The sequence below is a fragment of the Sciurus carolinensis genome, chromosome 2 (genome assembly GCF_902686445.1).
Source record: "Sciurus carolinensis chromosome 2, mSciCar1.2, whole genome shotgun sequence".
Taxonomy (NCBI): Eukaryota; Metazoa; Chordata; class Mammalia; order Rodentia; family Sciuridae; genus Sciurus; species Sciurus carolinensis.
In genome coordinates, this window is record NC_062214.1 from 98399030 (window position 1) to 98421001 (window position 21972).

Genomic DNA, 21972 nt, shown 5'->3' on the forward strand with positions numbered 1-21972 from the left:
GTCGGTGAACATGAGGTTCTACATGCCCGCCGAGAACTCTCCAGCTCCCGCTTACAAAGTTTTCTCGCCTCGTACGTTCCTCTTTCAGATCCCTGGCGGCGAGGCCAAGATGCCTGCTGTGGCTTCCGATGAAGTTGGGAGATGCCACTTCCTCCCCGAGGCTCGGGCGGGCGCACGGGCCGCGGCGCCCGGCGTCCTCCAGCCCAGCGACCGGCGAGGGAGCGCCAGGCGCGGGGCGGGGCGGCCCCTTGGCGCGCGCTGCCCGCCCCGGCTGCCAGGGCCGCGGGCCCGCGAGCCCCGGCGCGGAGTGAGGCGCGCGCGGGCCGTGGGGGCTGGGCCAAGGCGGAGCGCGAGGCGGCGGCGGCGGGAGGCGCCGCGGGACGAGGCAGCGGCCCCCGCCCCCCGAAGCCCGTCCCCGCGCGGGGCTGGGAGCGCAGGGCGGGGAAGCCGCGGGGCCGCGCCACGTCCCTCGCCCGCCCCGGAGCGGGTTTTGCAGGCGGCTCCAGGCTGGGGGCTTTTGTGTCTGCGACTCGGGAGCGGCGAGAGCGCAGACCTCCTCCTCAGAGGGCGCTGTGAGTGCGCCGCCAGGGCCGCGCCGCCCGCCTCCTGCCTCCCCTGTCAGCGGCTCCCGAGGCGGCGGCGGCGAAGAAGAAGGAGTGGGAGGTGGCGGTGGCGGCGGCGGCGGCTTCGTCCTAGCACATGCCGGCCCTGGGCTGGGGGCCGCCCCCAGGCCGCGCTCCGGGCCGCCGCCGCTGAGCCAGGCGAGCCCCCGCACGCTGCCCCGCCGCCCCGAGGCCTCGTCCTCCTCCCAAACTTTGCAAAGTCGGCCCGCGTCCCCGCCGCCCTCGGCTGCGCCTGGGCGCGGAGGCTCGCCTCACAGCCGCAGCGGCCCCGCGAGGAGGAGGAGCCGCCTCCGCCGCATCAAAGAGACCGAATTCCCGCGGCCTGGGGGGGAGTCATGCTTGGCGGTCTGTAATGTCAGCAGAACAGGAGAAGGATCCCATTTCGCTGAAGAGAGTTCGAGGTAACCGAGAAGGGCGCGGGACTGGGGGGACCCGGGTGAGTGCGGTGCGCGGGGCCGCGTGCCCGGCCGCCGGGAGGCCACGGGGCTAGGTCCGGGCCTAACTCCGCGCAGCCCGCGTCCCGCCCGCGCCCCGGGGCCGAGCTGCGGTCCCGGACGCGCGGCCCCGGCGCCCGCTCGCCCGTAGACACCCGCACGGAGCCCTCCCCTAGCGACTTTGTGTTGGGAGGCAGTTGGAGCCGCACTCAGCATCCCTTCATACCCCTCTCCGCTCCCGCCTCACCTCATCCCCAACACTCAGCACAATAGGCACCTCAGAGGGTGAGAAAGAGACCCCCGTGGCAGAGACCTCGAACGGTGCCCGCCCCCCCCCGTAAAAGTAAGTTGGATTGCAGGAGAGTTGACGCTCTTGAAGGTCTGCTAGCTTCTGCGTCTCTTCCAGCCCTTCACGAACCCCCCGCGCCCCTCCCGAGGCAACAGATATTCAGTTTTTTCCCTTAAGATTTAGAGAAGAAACTATATAAATTCACAAGGCATTTTCTTCATTGCTTTATGAAAAATTGTCTAATCAGTTTTATGCATGATAGGTTGTCCTCTTTCTTGCAAACTAGTTAAGAGTTGTACTGCCTTCTTACTAAGAAAAATCCGAACCAGGTACTAGACAAAAGATACTGCATGCAAGTTCACAAACGCCACATACCATCTGGAAATTTGTGGATACTTTCCAGCTCATGCCCAGCTCTCAATGGAGTTCAGACTGAAAATCTCCAAATCTGAGTAATGTTTGTTTGTTAAGCAAATATTTATTGAACATCTACTATGTGCTAGACACTTCTTGGCTCTGGGTACAGCAGTGAATAAAGAAAATAGACGATCTTCACACAGAAGGTGTTCACACACTTGTAGGTTAAACACTTTATAAACAAAAAGAATAGAATGTCAAATGGTAAGTGCTGTGGCAAAAAACAAAAACAGAACCAGAACAACATACAAGAAAAGGGGGAGAGGGGGCAGGGAAAAGGGATAGAAAGTATGGGAGGGGCCAGTCACTGTGGCACAATCCTGTAATCCCAGCAGCTCAGAAGGCTGGGGCAGGAGGATGGCAAGTTCAAAGCCAGCCTCAGCAAAAAACGAGATGCTAAGCAACTCAGTGAGAGCCTGTCTCTAAACAAAATACGAAATAGGGCTGGGGATGTGGTTCAGTGGTTGAGTACCCCTAAGTTCAATCCCAGATACTGACCCCTCCAAAAAATAAAAATAAAAGAAAAGTATGCGTGGGGTGGAAGGGTTTATATGGGGAGGTGATGTTTGATCCAAGACCTAAGGAAGCTTTAGAATATACCCTTGTGATACCTGTGGGAAAAGCACCGTCAGCAAAAGGAACAGCAAATGCAAAGACCCTGCGTTTGAAATACACGTAGGTGTATTCAAGCAAAGAGCAAAAAAGCTCTTGTAACTGGAACAGAGTTAGCAAGGGAAGGAAGAGTAGTATGAGATGGGCAAAGCGGTGGGATGATTGTGTATTGGAAGGCCTTGTGAGCCATTTAAAACAGGCTTTTACTCTGAGGTAGGGACAGGACAGTTTTGTGCAGAAGAGTGATTATCTGACATTTTTAATAGGACTTCTCTAGCTACTGTATAGAGAGGCTAGATTGTAGAGGACAAGTGCTAAAGCACTAGTTAGGAGGCTATTGAAATAACCCTTTCATCCAAAAAAGGGTAAATATCTTTAAGTAATAAGGTAAATTAATAAGTAAGTAATAAGGTAAGTAAAGTAAGTAATAAGGTAAATTTTAATTTGACTTGGTAATATAGAGATCAAGAACTATAGTCATTGATTGATGTTTTTATACAATGTGACTGCAGATTTAATCCAACTTAGTTTTATGGGGGCACCGTTTGCAGTCTCTGCCAGGGGTGACAGAACTAGTTTGTGACACACTGACAATGTGATCTCCAAGATCTCCTCTCAAGAGTCTTTAGGTAGAAATTGATTTTCTCAGCCATTGAACACCCCCCCATAATTTAGAGTATTGTTTTTAAAGACTTAATATCACAACCTTTCATTTGGTGAAATATTTTAACCTTCTGTTTGTGGTTGAGTTTCCAAAGCCTGGTGCAGTGGCGTATACCTGTCATTCCAGCAGCTCAGGGAAGCTGAGGCAGAAGGATCACAAGTTCAAAGCCAGCCTCAGCAACTTAGTGAGACCCTTTCTCAAAATAAACATGGCTGGGGATGGGTCTTGGTGGTTAAGAGCCCTTGGGTTCAATCCCCGATACCAAAAAAATAAAAAAGTTGCCAAAGCCCTTAAGAAGTGGGCCTTTCTGATAAACAATTTTTCCCCTGAGATTTTGCTGTATTATTTTACCTATTATTATAAATTGCTTTGAAGTCTAAGGAAAAGAAGGAAAAGAGCTATCAAGTTTATACCTTTGAACTCAGTTATTGGTCTTAACCAAATGTAATTCTAAATAAAATGGATGAATATTTTATTGTAGGTCAAGAACACAGATATATCTTCATTTTATACCAACTGCTGCATTTAAGTCTGATGCCTTACCTATTGGGATTTGACTCAGGTGTCAGATCAAGAATTTTCTGAGAGTTAGGTACCAGAATAAAAGACAAAACACTTTTTTAATTAAAAGTCAATATTTTTATTTTATGGAGACGGTTTTAATAAGTCATTTTCTAATAATTAACACTTTAAAAGACATTTTTTTTTTTTGTGGTGCTGGGGATTGAACCCAGGGCCTTGTGCTTGCAAGGCAAGCACTCTACCAACTGAGCTATCTCCCCAGCCTAAAAGACATTTTTAAAGTTATTTCGTAATCCACAAAATGTACCAGAATATCCTGAAACACAGTTCTGTTGAACTTCACTACCCTGGAACTTTTTATTTGCATCATCACCTGCATTCAAGTTGTTTATAGGGCATAAACTCTTGAGCAGTATTTCTCAAATTGTTTTTTCCCACAGATGTATACAGACAGATATTTTTAAATGGTTCTTTATTTCATGTGTATTACTAAAAAAAACCCCTTGAAACCTCTTGCTTATACATATGCATATATATACTTCAATTTAAATGAATTATTTAAAGAGTCATATTATAGGTGGAATTCAGATTTGACCCAATTATGACAACATTAATGACTGAGGACTTTATCATAATATGCTCCATGGACTAAAAGCATCATAATCACCTGTTGTACTTCTTAACTATAGAATCCTGGATCCACAGAATCAAGATTTCAGGAAAATTTTCTTGCATCTTCAATGAGATCCCCAGCTGTTCCTTATATACACAAAAATTTGAAAATTATGGCTTGTAGACTTAATTGCAAAGGAGAGTGGGCCAGAAAAAGCTGATTTGTGGTTTTTCAAACTTTTCCTGATGTTATAGCATTACAGTCAGAATTACTATTTAGTGGCAGAATATCTTACTCATATTTTTCCTGAGTACTTACCACCCTTTAACTCACAGCTCTTGATTACAAGACAAATCCATAAAGACATACTATATATTAGTTATCTTTTTAGTTGCCTTGGCATTAGTAAATGTCAGATTCATGAAGGCATAAATATATTAATTAATTCAGTAATATCTTTTTTTGTTGTTGTTTTTGCAGTGCTGAGGATTGAACCCAGGACCTTGTGCTCTCAAGGCAAGCACTCTACCAAATGAGCTATATCCCCAACCCCTCAATAATATCTTTATGCTGCATTCTAATTGTCCACAGCACCTCATACTGCCAAAGCTTACCCTTTTCCCTTAGAATGTCACCTGTAATCCTTATTTTAATAAACATTCCCATTCTCTAGTATTCTTGGAACTCTTAAATGTTGATCTGTAGGCAACATTCATTTCTTTATTCAACACATATTTATTAAGCAGTCACAGTGCCAGATTGTGGGAATACATTGATTAAGACATGACTCAGCCAGGTGTGATGGCACATGCCTGTAATCCTGGTGACTTGGGAGGCTGAGGCAGAAGGATCACATGTTCAAGGCCAATCTTAGCAGCTTATCAAGACCCTACTTCAAATAAAAACTTAAAAGGGGTGGTGATATAGCTCAGTGGTAAAGCACCCCTGGGTTCAATCCCCAGTACCAAAATAAAAAAGAAGACTTGACACCTATCCTCAAGAAATCATCAGCTTAGTACCGGACACTTGACACTGTGGAACAAGTGCCCAACACATGGTAGGCATTAGAAAACATGCTGATTTCTTCATTAATGAGTTATCCTTTCTGTTACCTTTTCAGTTTTCTGCACTCCTTCTACATTGGATTCTTCTGTAAATCTACAAATGGTTTTAAGGTTTTTTTCACTGAAGCAAAGTTAAAAGACAAAAACAGAAACTTTGAGTGTTAGTAATTATTTAAAGGAAATAAAGGAACATATAACCTATCTTTAAGGCAATCAAGAAAGACCTACAGAAAAGTTTTAAGATATGGTTTGTATTCTTTTGTGTTAAGTGATGTAGCAGGAACAGTAAGGAGGAAAAGGAATGAGAAGAGGGTCTAGGAGGTCCCTGGGGATTTTGAGAAGGCAGTTTTGGGAGGGAACCATATTTCAAAGCATCGATGATTAATATGCTAAAAGTTAAATGATGAAGATGTGGCTAAAAAGAAGTGTAGTAGTAGAAAGATGTAACAAATAGTTTGAAAAGAATCAAGAGAAAGTTTCTTTGAGTGCCTTTTTTCCTCCATTGAAAAAAAAAAACTTTAAAACTATTTGTAGATTTACAGAAGAATCCAATATAGAAGGAGAGGGAAAAACTGAAAAGATAACAGGATTACTCGTTAATTAGTGAAGCATTCAGTACATGTTTTCTAATACCTGTCTATCATGTGCTAGGCACTCACTATTCTAGTAGTTTGGGATGAGACAGACAGGGGTCCTGTTTTCATAAATTGGGTCTCTATAACTTAGAGAAGGGTACAATCGGCAACAAGGATACTCACGGAGGATTGGTCTTAAAGAAAAAGAATAGAGAAACACGGAAATTTAGAGATGCAGAAGAAGTTTGAGGGCATTCATCTCATATGGAATGCTTTTAATCAGAGTTAGAATAACATAGGAGATATAGGGATGTAGTTTAGAATGGGATTTTAATAGAAATGTTATAAAAGTATTAAAATTAGACTATAAAATACAGACTATCTTAATGGGATGAGTCTATGGAGGATTTGGATTAAGCTTAATGGAACATAATCTATGTAGTCACAGAATTCAGGGAGGAAAAGTTGGTGAGAGAAAGTCTGAAGGAAAGGTTTAGTTTTTGTTTTTAAAGTTGTTCCATGGGAAGGGTAAGAAGATTATCAGGAAAGTGAGTTTGGTTTTAACACATTGAATTGATATCCCTCTGGGATATTCCAATGTACGCAATGGATATACTGACATGGTTTGGAACTAAGGCCAGAAATAGAGATCTGGAAGTATCAGTAAACAGGTGAATACTAATTAATGTCTTGGGAGCACATGAGCTCACCCAAGAGACAGTAAAAAGTGAGAAAAGCATCAAAACCACGAACTTTGGAAACACACCTATCCAACAGAAGGGAAATGAAGACCCTGAAAAGCAGAATGTGAAGGAGTTGTCGGAGAGGTAGGAGCAAAATTGCAGGAAAATAGTGTCACAGATACAAGGAAGAGTAGATAGGAGTGTATTTATGAGGGTTTCATAATTGAATTTTGCTTTTAACATGTTGAACAAAAGGTGTCTATCTCTGATATGACCAATATACTCTTTCTCAAGTATCCCTGACCATCATTTGTCCAGTGGCCTAAACTCATTCCCCAACACTGTCCCTAAGTCCTATAATATCTGTCTCCTTAATGTTTTGAGCCTACTGCCTTCTTGATCTTTCCACAATCTTTAGTGTCTTTTATCTCTTTGATTCTTATAGTAGCCTAGATTCCTGATCTCCTCTTTTGTCCATCTTAATCCATCCACATTGTCACTTCTAATGATAAATAACTACCATCTGCTGAGTACTTATCAAGTACTTTTCTGAGTGGTTTAAGTAGATTACCTGCCTTAATTCTCTTAGTAACCATATGAATTAGATGTTGTTATCATTCTAGCTTTACATTAAAGGAACTGATCCTCAAAGAGGTTAAATAACATGTGCTTTGGTAACATTCAAGTTTGCCCAGCTAGTAAATGGCGAAGAACTTAGACTCTAGGGCCTGAGATCCTAACTATTGTGTTCAATTGCCATAGTGCTCTAAAACCACAATTCAATCATCTTACTCTTTTATAAAATTATTCAGTGGTTCTTCATTACTTTGAGGATAAAAATCCACCTCTCATATTGGCCCTTTTTTATTTGGCCCAGGCCTACTATTTAGTTCTTCATTCTTCACATTCCATGAAATGCTGTCCCTTAGCTCCTGTGCTTCAGTCCCAGAATATTCATACTTCCTTTTTAGATGTTGTCATGGTTTGTCTTGCCTTTAAAACTCTGCATTCCTTCTGCTAGGTGTGCCTTCTTTTTTTTCCCACACTTTTGATAAGATATTCATTTTCAAAGCTTCAGCTCAGGTGAATCCTCCCAAAATGTCTTCTCCAAACTCTTCCTCCTCAAGATCAGGGTGGGCAGGCCTTGTGTTCCCTCAATATGCTATGCTCATCTTGTAATATTTATCACAGTAAAGTTAAGAGTTTCAAAATGCAAGGAGAGAAAGGAAAATTGTTTCCTATAGAATATGAGATCTTTACAGGGAGGATTTCTTCCATATATTTAGAAGATCAACAAGTATTTCTGAAATCTAATTTGATGAACATTAACAAAAAACTTTACTTTTTCCAGTGCTAGAGAGAACTTACCCTCTTGGGATGATGATAAAATTCACTTTTCTACCATTCTTATCCCAGGCAACAAGGGATCTAAACTACCTTTACCATCAAGGTTGGTCTTAAAGCATGGTCAAAAATGATTTCAGGTCTTTTTTCTTGGTACCAATCTCTATTGATGTGCTAGTTGCAATAACAAGGAATAGTGCAGTATTTTGACTCTGAACCTGACTACCAAAGTTATCGCAAGTTTTCTTTTTTAGATGTATGGTCCTTGGCAAGTTATTTAACTTCTCTGTGTCAGTTTCCTCAGCTACAAAATGAGAACAATGGTACTTATTTCATGGAGCTGTTTGAAGGATTGAATGAGTTAATATATATAAAGTACTTAGAATATTGTCTGGCCCGTTGTAAGTTTTCAATTTTTTATTAAAATTATAAATCAAGGTCTAAAAGATACTTTTAGTAATGTAATCAACATATACTTTCACATATATTTAATCAATCAGTCAATAGGTATAAGTTACCTAGAATAGATTCTTATTTTGATTAGGGTGGGCATGAAGAGAATAGAAATTAAAGTCCCCCCCCAGAAGAAAGCAGTGAATAAAAAAATTTAACAGAAACCTTAGATTTCACAGTTTTGCTGGAAAAGACAAATATTGAATACTTGTGAATACTATGGCTTTGTCCCCATGACTTATGAAGATGTTTTTGTCTAAAAAGTTGACTGATCTTGTAATAAAATGAGATTTTATTTAATAGAAGTTTATTATCAAAGGTATTATTGCATAGCTGCTTCATAGATGAATACCACATACCTGCCCTCCTAAACTTTACCTATGTAAGCAACCTTAAACCCCATTTTACTCAGCAATACAAAGATCATTACTTTGGGGATAACAGCACAGGATCCATAAGTATTTGAAACCTTTAATCACTGATGTTGAGGAGTTTCTGAATTTAACATTACATGCCCAGATTGATCTAGGTTCTGGGTATCATGTAGTGGATACTACATGCATTCTATTTTATTTTATTTTACTACCATGCATTTTAAAAGAAAATAGTGGCACTTTCATTTCAGTTACATAAGGCCATTTTGCCAAATGCTTAATGAAGTTTATATAATACTGTATTCCCAGGTTGATTCATGATATTTACATTCCATAGTAGAGATAAGTATTAGAAAAGTCCATGTTTCAGATGAAGATAAAGCTGTTAGGTAAGATGTTCATACCCATAGTAAATGATAGAATAAATTGACATTAGATTTCAGACTTGTATGCTATAATGAAAAACTGGTATTTGAGTATCCAACAAGTATGTTGATATTTCTGGATATTAGATATTTTGGTAGGACTTTAAATGCTATGCAACTATAGTGAGTGAGGTTCTGGTATAGTTTGGTCTCAAGGAAAGCGAAATGTGGGCCAATGTTTGAGTGTCCACTGTGTGCCATGCACTTTACATGGTTAGTGTCATTTAATCAACATAAAGTGCATAACTAAGCTTAGCTGACTTTTTTCCACTTAAAAGGAAATATTATTTATTAAGTATTTCTAAAATAATGTAGTTACATTACTTATGAGCCAGTGTCTTAACTTGGGCTACTATCACAAAATACCATAGACTGAGTGACTTAAAACAATGGATATTTATTTTTGGTACCTGGGAAGTGACATTATATTGAGTTCCTAAGGACCTCTTTTTGATTTATAGGCTGCTGTTTTCTCACATAGCCTTTCCTCTATATGTATATGGAGGTTAGGGGGACTTGTGTATGTATGGAGAGAGAGAGAGAGAGAGAGAGAGAGAGAGAGAGAGATATCTCTCTCATCTTCTTATAGGGCCACTAATTCCAGCATCAGAACCCAGCCCAAATGGCATAATGTAAACCTAACTGCCTCTCTTTATTTTGTATGTTAGGCATTTTCATTATAATGTGCGTTGGTGTGGATCTGTTGTAATTTTGTGCATTTGGTGTTCTGTCTCTTGTATTTGATTTTCCATTTTATTCAGGTTTGGGAAATTTTCTGATATTATTTCATTGAATAGGTTGTTCATTCCTTTGGTTTGTATCTCTGTACCTTCCTCAATCCCAATAATTCTTAAATTTAGTCTTTTCATGGTGTTCCATAGTTCTTGGAGGTTTCATTCATGATTTCTTACCATCTTCTCCATTTGGTTAACTTTATTTTCAAGATTAAATATTTTGTCTTCATTGTCTGAGGTTCTGTCTTCCAAGTGATCTACTCTATTGATGATGCTCGCCATTGAGTTTTTTTATTAGGTTTATTGTTTCCTTCATTTCAAGGATTTCTGGTTTTTTGTTGTTGTTGTTGTTGTTGTTTTAAGAATCTCTATGTCTTTGTTGAAATGATCTTTTGCTTCTTGCAATTGCTCTTTCAACTGCTTTTTGGAGTGATCATTCATTGCCTGCATTTGCTGTCTTATCTCATCCTTTACTTCACTAATCATTTTAATTATGTATATTCTGAACTCCTTTTCTGACATTTCTTCTACCATGCTGTCACTAGATTCTATTAATATAGAATCTAGGTTTGTATGGAACATTTTATTCCCTTGTTTTTTCATGTTGTTCCTGTATCCTCCCCTCTAGCAGTGCAGATCTTGGATTTTTCAGTTTCCCCCCTATAGGCTTATATTGACCCTACAAGTTTCCAAAACCTCCTCTTTAAGGGGGAGATCAGTATTAGCAGCACCCAGTACAGACAATATGTAGCCCTAAACCAAATAACCCCTATGAAGCCGTTAACAATATTGTCATAATAAACAGGATAAGTTCAATTATTATCTACAGGATAACAAAAAGATATGCAATAAGGTCTGCAGTTTCTAATGGAGGACAAAGGATGGGGAGGGGTGTAGGATGTAACTGTTAATGGGATGATAAGAAAAGCGTATATAGAAGTTCTAGATCATAGAAAGAGTGAAAGTGTAATCAAAGGAAGTTGGTTGTTAGCATGAGAAAAGGGAGAAAGAGACTGAGGAAACAGGTAAAAGGAAAATAGAGCAAGAAAAATAAAGAAATAAAAACTTAAAAAATTTCAAAAAGGAGAAAAAAAATCTACACTATAACAGTCATATAGTATTCAAACCTCCCAGTCTTCAGTAGCCTGATGCATGAGAGGTACCTGACAATGAGCTTCCAGTCTTCAGTAGGCGTCTCAGAATGGGATTTGCCCCACCTAAAGATGGGAGCTTTCACTTCCAGGATAATCCAAGATGGTCTCACTAGCCTCCAAATGTGTTGGCAAATGGGAAGCTGCAGCTTGGGGTGTGGGCGTGGTCAGCTGGGGTCCTGGAAGCGGGGTGTGGTTGGGGCAGGGGGTGGAAGGGGGTGTGGTTCGTCTGATTGAGGGGTCCTGGAGGCAGTCCTTGGTCAGTGCGGACAGGGGTCCTGCAGGTCCTGGCTGTTGTCTCAAAATTGTGGCAGACAGGTGTAACAGGCAAACCTGCTGTGACAGTGAACTTTCAGGCAACAGCAGGCAACTGGCAATCCATTAGCATTGTGTGGTCGTCTGCAGGTCTGCAGGCTACCAGTGGACGATTGGCAGGTGGACCTCAGGGTGATAAGAAGGTGATGGGCAGGCAAGAGGCAGGCAAACGGGCAAATGGCAGATGATAGGCAGCAGTCAGTGAGCAATCTGCACTCAAAAGGTAGTCGATATGCTGGCAGATTGCAGGTGATCATAGTGGACAAATCGGATAAACAGCAGGGGATTAATAAGCAGCAAAGACTGCTTCATAGAGAAACAGATATCTTCTGCCTGAAACCCGAGTTATGGAACGACCAGGAACGCAGCCTCCCTCTAGTCTGCCATCTTGTATCTCCTCCTAACTACCTCTCAAAAGGTCCCACCTGTTAATAGCATTACATTGGGATTAAGCTTCAACATATGAATTTTTTAGAAGAACATTCTACCGGTGTAGTTAGTATGATAAGTGAGATTAAAAGATGAGTATTGAAAATACATAGAAGACCTAAAGTAAATATTCCTCATTTATATAAGTAAAAATTACAGATAGGAAAAAGAAATTTAATTTATATCAAAGAAATTCTTAGCTTACAACATCTTTGGATGGAAAAAATTCTTCATTTACTAGATTGGAATCTCATATAATACTATAGGGAAAGATGCAACTTCAACTTCTAGCTTATAAAGGCTAAAAGAGGTAAGAGTATGTTTTGCTTAATTAGGTTGACAGGCATAATGTGGTGTGATCAAATTGATAGATAAAATTCCTTCTCTTTCTTAGACTTCTTGTTCCACTTTTGACATTATCCTTTCCCTCTTATATTCCTCTTGTACTTTCAGAGGGTGCTCGGCACTTAGGAATAAAGAGATGAAATGAAGAATTCAAATATTAACAAAAGGTTTAGAGTGTCATAAGAAATGTGGCAGTCCCTTTTGGCTGTGTGCCCCAAGCTCTTACAGAAGTAGCAGCAAATGGGTATATAGAACAGGTAGATAGAAACTTTGGTACCAAAGTTATTAAAGGAACCTAAATAACTCACATTAAAACTTCCAAGTTAATGCTGGGCACCGTGCCACACACCTATAATCCCAGCCGCTCAAGAGACTGAGTCAGGAGGATCAAGTGCTCAAAGCCAGCCTCAGTAATGGTGAGGTGCTAAGCAACTCAGTGAGACCCTGTCTCTAAATAAAATACAAGCTAGAACTAGGGATGTGGCTCAGTGGTTGAGTGCCAGGGCCTGAGTTCAATCCCCAGTAACTCCCCCTCCAAAAAAACCCCACAAAACTGCAAGTTAATAACTTTCCCTTCCCCTGAAATCTGATCTTTCTCTTCATTTTATAAGAAAGAAGATCATAGAAATTCTCAATAGCTTGTATTCTTAATTAACCCTGATGACCATGCATCTATTTCAATATTACTGATTATATCATGTAGAAGAGCCATCAGCATTATAGATAGCAGGAGAAAGTACATATGTAAGACCAAGAGTCAGTCATTGAAAGTGTTATACAGTTAACTCTTTAGATGAACTATAAATGGGGAATAGGGATCAGTGGGACCTTGAAGATTTGCTTTATAGGATGAGGGGGAAGATGTTAGACATATAAAAAATGAATACTATAACACTCAGTTTTTTTTTAAAAAATTATATATTTATTTGTTGAGATGGAGTCTTGTGTTGCCCAGGTAAAAATGCAATTTTCGTGGGTTGTGTATGTGTGTCAGTGTGTTTGCATGCTAAGGATCAAACTAAGGGCCTTCTGCATACTAAGTATGTGTTCTACTACCAAGCCATACCGCCAGCCAAAACTCCATTTTTTTGAGTTGTGGGTTATTGGGGATTGAACTCAGGGACACTTGAGCACTGAGCCACACCCCCAGCCCTAATTTTTGTGTTTTATTTAGAGACAAGATCTCACTGAGTTGCTTAATGCCTAGCTTTTGCTAAGGCTGGCTTTGAACTTGCTGCCGTCCTCTTGCCTCAACCTCCTGAACTGCTGGGATTACAGGCATGCACCATGGCACCAGGCCAAAATTCCATTTTTAAAAGAGAAATTTAGGTAGTTTTATTTACAGCTTACTTGAAAATAATGAGTTTATTTAAATGATTTCAAATGTTAGAGTTTTGCACCCAGTATTTACAAGCAATTCTTTGATTTTTGGAAATTAAGCACAGATGGTAGATTCAATTGAGAGTACATTTTGGGCTGGGGAAGTAGTTCAGTGGTATAGTGTTTACTCAGAGTGCATGAGGCCCTGGATTCAATCCTATAGCGCACACATATACAAAAGTACCTTTGCCCATTATTAAATTACAGTGTTTTAATTATAAAATTATAGTTATTCACTAGCCTTAAGAATACTGTGAATGATAATTCAGATGTCCTGGAGACTAATTTATTAATAGTTGTTTTTATCTTTAAGAATTACCTTTTTCTACTTGTTAAAATGGAATACACATGACAGATGTTAGGCAAGATAGTTCTTTGAAGTTTGGCACCTTTATTTATATACCTGCTTTATTCTTTGACCTCTTACGACTTGTTAATACTCCTTCCATATCACACCCATCAGAATATCTAGGTATTCACATTAAAGAACAACACAGATTTCTGTTTAATATGTCCTTTATGTAGAACTGCATAAAATTATTAGCCTGCAATTATCAATTCATTTTATGTGGGCTACTGAGTATATACATTTGAATTAGATTTGGTTAACTCTGATTTGAATGAATGACCTCAAGGAATGAATTGGATCTCACTGTCAGTTCTTTTTTTATCATCTACCCAGATGGCATTGCCATATCGAATTAGAATTAAATCATAGGAATTCTTTTAGTTTGAACCATGAGTATCCATTTTTGCCTTCTGTTGTTTGCAATGGAAGACTTAATATATGCATAAAACTTTAGGGAGGCAGGCTATTATCTTAGAAGTAGATAAATATTGTTTTACTCAAATAGCCAAAGAAGAAATAGGTAAATTGGATTTCATCAAAATTTTAAAAATTATGTGTCAAAGAATACTATCGAAGTGAAAAAGACAACCCACAAAATGGGAGAAAATATTCACAAACTTATTTATTTATTTATTTACATTTCTGGGAATTGAACCCAGGACCCCATGCATGCTAGGCATGTTTGCAAATTATTTCTCTGTTAAAAGTCTAGTATTGGGGGTGGGGAGGGAGAGAAGAATGGGGGAACTTTAGATTATGTAGAAGGAGATGAGAGGGAGGGGTGTGTGTGGCACTGTGTCCAGCATTAACTCGAAGTTTTAATGTGAGTTATTTAGGTTCCTTTGTTAATTGGTACCAAAAAAAAACAATGGTGGAATGAGACAGACATCATTACCCTATGTACATGAATGATTACACGAATGGTATGAATCTACATCGTGTACAACCATAGAAACGAAATGATGTACCTTATTTGTGTACAATGAATCCAAATGCAGTCTGTAAAAAATTAAAAGATAAAGTCTTGTATTCAGAATGCATAAAGAATTCTTACAGCTTAACAAAACCAAATAAACAGTCTTTCAGCTAGAAAATGGCCAAAGGATTTGGATAGACATTTCTCCAAATAAAATATGTAAATACATAAATTAGAAATAAGGATCAGAATAGAGAGGGTTACAAGGTAGAAAAGATTCAGATAAACATACTAAGTGCAGATGAAAAAGACATAGTAAAGTCAGAATAGCTAGCTAACAGATACGGAGCCCAAAATTTGTAGCATAATGAAAAGTAGTGCCCCCTGAAGTAGAGCTCTCAACAAATACAGCAGAAAAAGTAATCAAAGAGATGAAAAAAGAATTGAATCTAGAAATGGAAAATACCCTTCTAAATAGGGACAAAGAGTAGGATTATATGTGAGATTATATTATCTTTAACTTTTGAAGCAGTGAGTCAGTAAATGCTATCTGAAATGAAAAAAGGGCTTGGCATATATAACTCATTGGTACACTTTGCCTAGCATGCATGAGGCCCTAAGTTCAATCCCCAGCACCACTAAAAACATAAATAAAAATGAAAAAAATGTATAATTTTTACAACTTAATGTTTTTCATGATGTCTTTTCTTCACCTTAGAGGATTATTTTCTCTGGGTGAAGAAGCATTTAGCATATTTTTCAGTTTAGTTTTATTAAATTCTAATAAAGTTAAAATTTTAATGCTTTTATTTAAAAATAGTATCCTATTTTTGTAAAATTGTATGTGCGTCTATCTATACAAAAGGGAAAATAGGTAGATAGCAAGCTAGATGTCTGGAGTGATCTTAATAATGATGATCATGTCTGGTGGAACTTGAGACGTATGTCAGAATCTGGTCAGGAGGAAAACCCCATACCATTCTTTAACAAAGAATATAAATTATTGTTAACAAATATTGAACTGAAGTAGCAAAAATAGAATACTAAAGTTTTCATGGAAGAAGCAACTGTGGGAAGCAGTTATCATCCCCAAGGCTGTGAGACAAAGGAAAAGATATTGAAATTATTTAAATACATAAACCAAGAGGCAGGGCATCATGGAGTTTAAACACAGATTTCTGAGTTTAATGTCTTGGTCTTGAAGGAGAGACCCTACCGACTTAGGACCCAGATACCTACTGAGGTGTCTCTTGAGGAGCATGCAAGGCTGTTTTCTGTAAGTGTTGGAAATACTGCAAACAGTATTTAACTACTGAAATTGATATGCTGGGAACAAACTACCACTGCAGGTGAGTAGAAATGAGGCCAGGTACCACTGAGAGGAACAGAAAGAGCATATCCATTTGTCTCCTTTAGTCTTCCTGTCTCCTCCTAGCAATCCCTGTTGGCACAACCTAACAGGGATCCAGCATTATATAGAATGGTATGTTTGAATTGGCACAGGGTGATTTTTTTCTTTACATCCATTGCTTATGACTTCTTCATAATGAGTATGTTTATTTCCAACAAAAAAGTAATTTTTAAAGGAGTACCTACCAAAGTGTTTGCCATAGAACCTAAAAGAGAAAGGTAGTGGAGTCTAAAAGGGATAAAATTGTGCATTGCTATTCAATATGTGGTTGATGGATCAACATCTCTATTACCTGAGGGATTATTAGAAATACAAATTCATGGACTTTATCCCAGAACTACTGAGTCAGAATTATAGGGAGTGAGGCTCAGGGATGTGTTTTGACAAACTTCCTGGTAATTTTATGCACATTAACATTTGAGAATCACTGATGCATAATTAAAAATTTCAGGAGTAGGTTTTTTAGTCAGAAAGATACAACTATGTGATCTTGAGCTAGTTAGTTAATTAAATCTGAACCTGTTTCCTTATCTACAAAATGAAAGGAACTAAGGATTCTTTGGGAATCAAGTAAACTTGTGTATATAAAATGCTTATCGCAATATCTGACACACAGTAAACATTTGTTGGTAATATTATCCTATATAATTTTCTCTCCTTCAGTTTTGTACCAGTCTTATAGCTTGGACTCAACCATCATTTATTGAGGACTTATGGAAAAGGCTATATACCATGGGCAGATACAAAATGAGACATATTTGCTACATACACACATACACACCTTTATTTTATATATACACATATGATTGTTTCATATATATATGTATATACACATATAAATACATATATATACATATATATATATATAAATTTTTTTATCCATTCATCCATCAGTGAACACATAGGTTTTTTTCCATGTCTGAGTTTTTATAAATAATGCTGAAATAAACATGGGAATGCAAATAGCTCTTTAAGATACTGATTTCATTTCTTTCAGATATTTATGCAGAAATTGGCTTATGCATCTTATGATAGTTCTATTTTTAATTTCCCATAAGATTTTTTTTTTTCGCTATGGAGTTGTATGAGTACCTTATGTATTTTGGGTAATAACTCCTTACCTGGTAAGGTATATAATTTGCAAACATTTTCTTCCATTTCATAGATTTCTTTTTCATTTTGTTGTTTTCTTTGCTGTGCAGAAGCTTTTTGGTTTGATGTAATCCCACTTGTTTAGTTTTGCTTTTGTTGCTTTATGCTTTGGGTGTCATATACAAAAAATTATTTCCAAGACCAATGACAGGGAATTTTTTCCGTGTTTTCTTCTAGGAGTTTTAAAGTTTCAGATTTTATATTTAAATCCTTAGTTCATTTTGAATTAATTTTTGTGCATGGTATAAGATTTCACTCTTGCACATTGATATCCAGTTTTTCTAGCACCATTTGTTGAAGATAGTGTTCTTTCCCTGTGATGTATTCTTGGTGCTCTTGTCAAATATTCGTTGAATGTGTATATGTTGGTTTATTTCTGGCCTCTCAATTCTGTTTATTGGTCCATACATCTGTTTTTATGCTAGTACCATACTGTTTTGATTACTTTCATTTTGTAATATATTTTGAAATCAGGAAATGTAATGCCTCCAGCTTTATTTCTTTCTCAAGATCGTTTTGACTATTTATGGTCTTCTGTGGTTCCATATGAATTTGGGGATTTTTTTTTTTTCCTGAGAGAAATGCCATTGAGTTTTGATAGTGGTCATGTTGAATATATATATATATATATATATATATATATATATATATATATATAAATCTTTTAAAATGCCCTATTGAGGGACACAGAGGAAGACTTTTAACAAATGAAAAGGTAGTCTATTCAGCTTGCCATCCAGAACAAAGTAATATTGTTTTGGGGCTGCAGTTGTGACTCAGTGGCAGAGCACTTGCCTAGCATGTGTGAGGCACTGGGTTTGATCCTCAGCACCACATAAAAATAAATTAAATAAAGGTGAGCTGAAGAAATAAAGGTCTAAAAAATTTTTTTTAAATAATATTGTTTTTACCTTACTTATTTCCCCCAAAATAAATTCCATGTGGAGCAAAGATATAACAGAAATGAAACCATACTATGGAAAATTAAAAATTAAATAGGAAAATTAAAAATAGAATTACCATAAGATATAGCAATTCCACTGCTATGTATGTAACCAGAAGAATTGAAAGCAGAATCTTGAAGAGATGTTTGTACCCTCATATTCATAGCAGCATGATTCATAATAGCCAAAATGTGGAGGCGACCCACATGTCCAAGAGGGACATTATTCTAAGTGAAATAGGTGAAATAAGCCAGTAACAAAAGACAAATAGTTATTTTTCCATTTTAGGAGATATCTGTAATAGTCAAATTTGTAAAAATTGAAAGTACAACAGTGGTTACCAGTGGATGAAGGAGGAATATGGGGAGTTACTGCTTAATGGGTATAGAATTTCACTTTTGCAAAATGAAAGTTCTCAAGATTTGTTGCACAATAATGTGAATAATGGCTAATGTTATTGAACTGTACTCTTTAAAATGGTTGAGACTAATTTTATGTAATGTGCTTTGTCACAATTAAAAATTAAGATTAAAAAGTGAAGTTATTCATGTATGAATAACCAGAACAAGAAGTTATACTCCATTTATGTATGATGGGTCAAATGCATTCTACTGTCATGTATGACTAATTAGAACAAAAAAAAAAAGGGAAGCTATAAAAACATTAGGAGAAAACACGAGAACTATTTTTTCTTTCAAAATAATAGTTCTTCTAAATACAAGACAAAGCCCAGGATTAAAAAAATAAAATATTGATGTATTTTATTACATTAAATTATTTTTTAAAAATTTTGGATAGTGTAACAGGAGAAACTGGGTATGGGGTTTATGAACAATATTTTCAAAACTCCTGTTAATCTAAAATTATCCTAAAAAATTTAAATGTATTAAAAACTATATGATAAGAAATCAAGATATAATTTCATAAAACTATAGTTCACATTGATGGAGGCTTTTTTAGTGTATAAAGAACTCTAAAAATTACTAAAAAAAGAATCAAACAGTAAAAAAATAATAAACAGAAAAGGAAATACAGATGTCTTTTAAACACACATAAGGTAAATGAAAGTTTAAAATACATGCAAATATCATTTGGATGCAGGGGTGGCACGCCTGTAATCTCAGCTACTTAGAAGACTGAGACAGGAGAATTGCAAGTTTGAGTCCAACCAAGCAACTTAGAGACATCCTGTCTCAAAATAAAAAGGGGGTTTAATGCAGTGGTAGAGTGACCCTGGGTTGAATTCCCAGTACCAGAAGAATGAATGAATGCAAATATCACCATTTTGCATTCCCTAACGAATCCGTAAAGCCGAACTTTGATTATCAGTGGTTAAGATGTCTGCTAAATTATCCTATCCTGCTAGTGTGTATAGAGGCTCCAGGACTGTAAATTTCATGGATTTTAATCCTTTGATTAGGTTACATCATATGACACAGTTTACCTTAAGGTAGATTGGTTATCTGGGCGGATATGACCTATTCCCATGAGCTCAGTAAGAGTAGAGAATTACCCACAGCTGTTTGGAGAAGAGGCATTCAGAGACTACTTCATGAAACACATGAAGATTTTGATAACACCATTTCTGACTGGAAAGTGGAGAGAACTTTAAGTCAAGAAATCTAGTCTCTAGGAACTAAAAATGGACAGACAAGCAGAATAGAATCTTAGTCCTATAACCAAGAGGAACTGAATTTGATCACAAGCAGGAATGAGCTTGGGAACAGCTTTCCCTCAGGGCCTCCAGATAAAAACTCAACAATACTGACATCTTGATTTTGGTTTGATATTCTGACCAGAAAACCCATCCTGATTTTTGATCTCTGAATTATAGACTAAGAGATAATAATGATTGTTTTAAATTTTTCTTTTTTCCCACATTTTTTATCGGTACATATTGATGGGATTTGCTGTTGCTTATTTATACATGCCCACAGTATAACAATATAATTTGACCAATATCACCGCCCAGCATTTCCCCCTCCCTCCCCCCTCCTACCCCTTTCCTCTACTGATTAAATTTTAATTGAAATAAAATTCACATAATGTAAAATTTACCAAACTATTTTATAGTATACATTTCAGTAGTTTTTAGTGTATTTGCAATATTGTACAACCCTCATTACTTTCTAATTCCAGACTATTTTATTGCTTTAAAAAGAAACCTTGTGCCTCCTAATTTCCCCCTTTCCCCAAAGGCCTTTTCCCCAAAGGCCTGGCAACCATTAATCTATTTCTGTCTCTGTAGATTTTCCTATTCTGAGCATTTCTTATGAATGGAATCATAAGGTATGTGGTCTTTTGTGTCTGGTTTCTTTCATTTAGGGTGGTATTTTCTAGGTTTATCATGTTATAGCATGTATCATTATTTTCATTCCCTTTTATGACTGAAGAATCTGTTGTCTGGACACACCATATTTTGTTTATCCATTCACTGGTTGATAGACATTGGGTTGTTTCCTTTTTTATTTTTGGCTATTATGAGTAATATTGTGAACACTTTTATAAAAAAAAGTTTTGTTCAAACAGGTTTTCAATTCTCTTGGTTGTATACCTAGGAGAGGAATTGCTGGATCATATGGTAGCTTTACATTTAACTATAAATTTTTTCATATCCCTGCTAACACTTTTATCTTTTTGATTACAGCCATCTTATTGGGTTCGAAGTGCCATTTCAAAAGTGTAAAGAGTGTGTTTGATTTGCATTTCCACTATGCTGAGCATCTTTTCATGTGCTTATTTGCCTTTCATTTATATTCTTTGGAAAAATGGCTGTACATACACTTTGGGCAATTTTAGTTGAGTTATTTGGTTTTGTTGAGTTGTAAGAATTCTTTATGTATATACTAGACTCCTAACAGATATATAATTTACAAATATTTTCTCCCATTGTGTGGATTGTCTTTTCATTTTCTTGATACTGTTCTTGGTACCAAAAGTTTTTTAATTTTGATGAAGTTTATTTATCTACTTTTTCTTTTGTTTCTGTGCTTTGGGTATCGTGACTAAAAATTGTTGCCTAATTTAAGGTCATGAAAATTTATAACTTGATTCCTCTGTTTTGTAGTTTTATCTCATGTTTAAGTCTTTGATCCATTTAAAATGAATTGTTTTGGGGTCTTATTGTTTATTTGTGTGTTTGAGATAGAATCTTGCCATGTTGCCCAAACTGATCTTAACTTGCTGACTCAAGTCACCCTCCCTAGTATTTGGGACTACAGGCACACACCACTGCAGCTGGCCAGAAAATAATTTCTGCATGTGACAGATATTCAGGTGTTTCTTTTAGAGACTGTGCTCTCCCCCTGAAATTATCTTGACTCCTTTGTCAAAATCAATTGCCCATAATTTTGTGGGTTTATTTCTGGATGCTCAGATCCATACATTGATCTCTATGTTGTTCTTTATGCCAGTATCTTGCTATTTTGATTACTGTACCTTCATAATAAGATTTCAAATTAGGAAGGTTATTCTTTCACATTTGTTCCTTTTTTTCCCCCTCAAGATTGTTTTAATTATTCTGTCTATCTTGCTTTTTCCCTCTGAATTTTCAGAACAGCTTATCCATTTCTACCAAAAAAAAAAAAAAGCAGAATTTTGGTAGATATAGCAATGAATCAGAGAGTTTGGAGAGTTTTGCCATTTTAACATAGTTAATCCATGAACACAGAATATCTTTCTCTGAAGTTAGATTGTCTTTAATTTCTTGCAACAATGTTTTATATTGCAGTATAGAAATCTTTGACCAACTTGG

At 37.6% G+C, this 21972-nt stretch overlaps 2 protein-coding genes across 2 annotated transcripts in view; both read left to right on the top strand.

Annotated features, from left to right (window-relative positions):
- Positions 1-890: 890 nt before the first annotated feature.
- Dnaaf4 (dynein axonemal assembly factor 4) overlaps positions 891-21972 on the top strand; it is a 128812-nt gene continuing 107730 nt past the window's right edge. The window contains exons 1-2 of the mRNA XM_047538995.1: positions 891-1024; positions 20467-20507. The gene's annotated coding sequence lies outside the window, so the exon portion shown is untranslated. The remainder of the gene's footprint in view (positions 1025-20466; positions 20508-21972) is intronic.
- The window catches only part of Pygo1 (pygopus family PHD finger 1), a 39814-nt gene continuing 18742 nt past the window's right edge, over positions 901-21972 (top strand). The window contains exon 1 of the mRNA XM_047538996.1: positions 901-1024. Within this exon, the coding sequence (XP_047394952.1) occupies positions 976-1024 (49 nt within the window). The 5' untranslated portion in view covers positions 901-975. The remainder of the gene's footprint in view (positions 1025-21972) is intronic.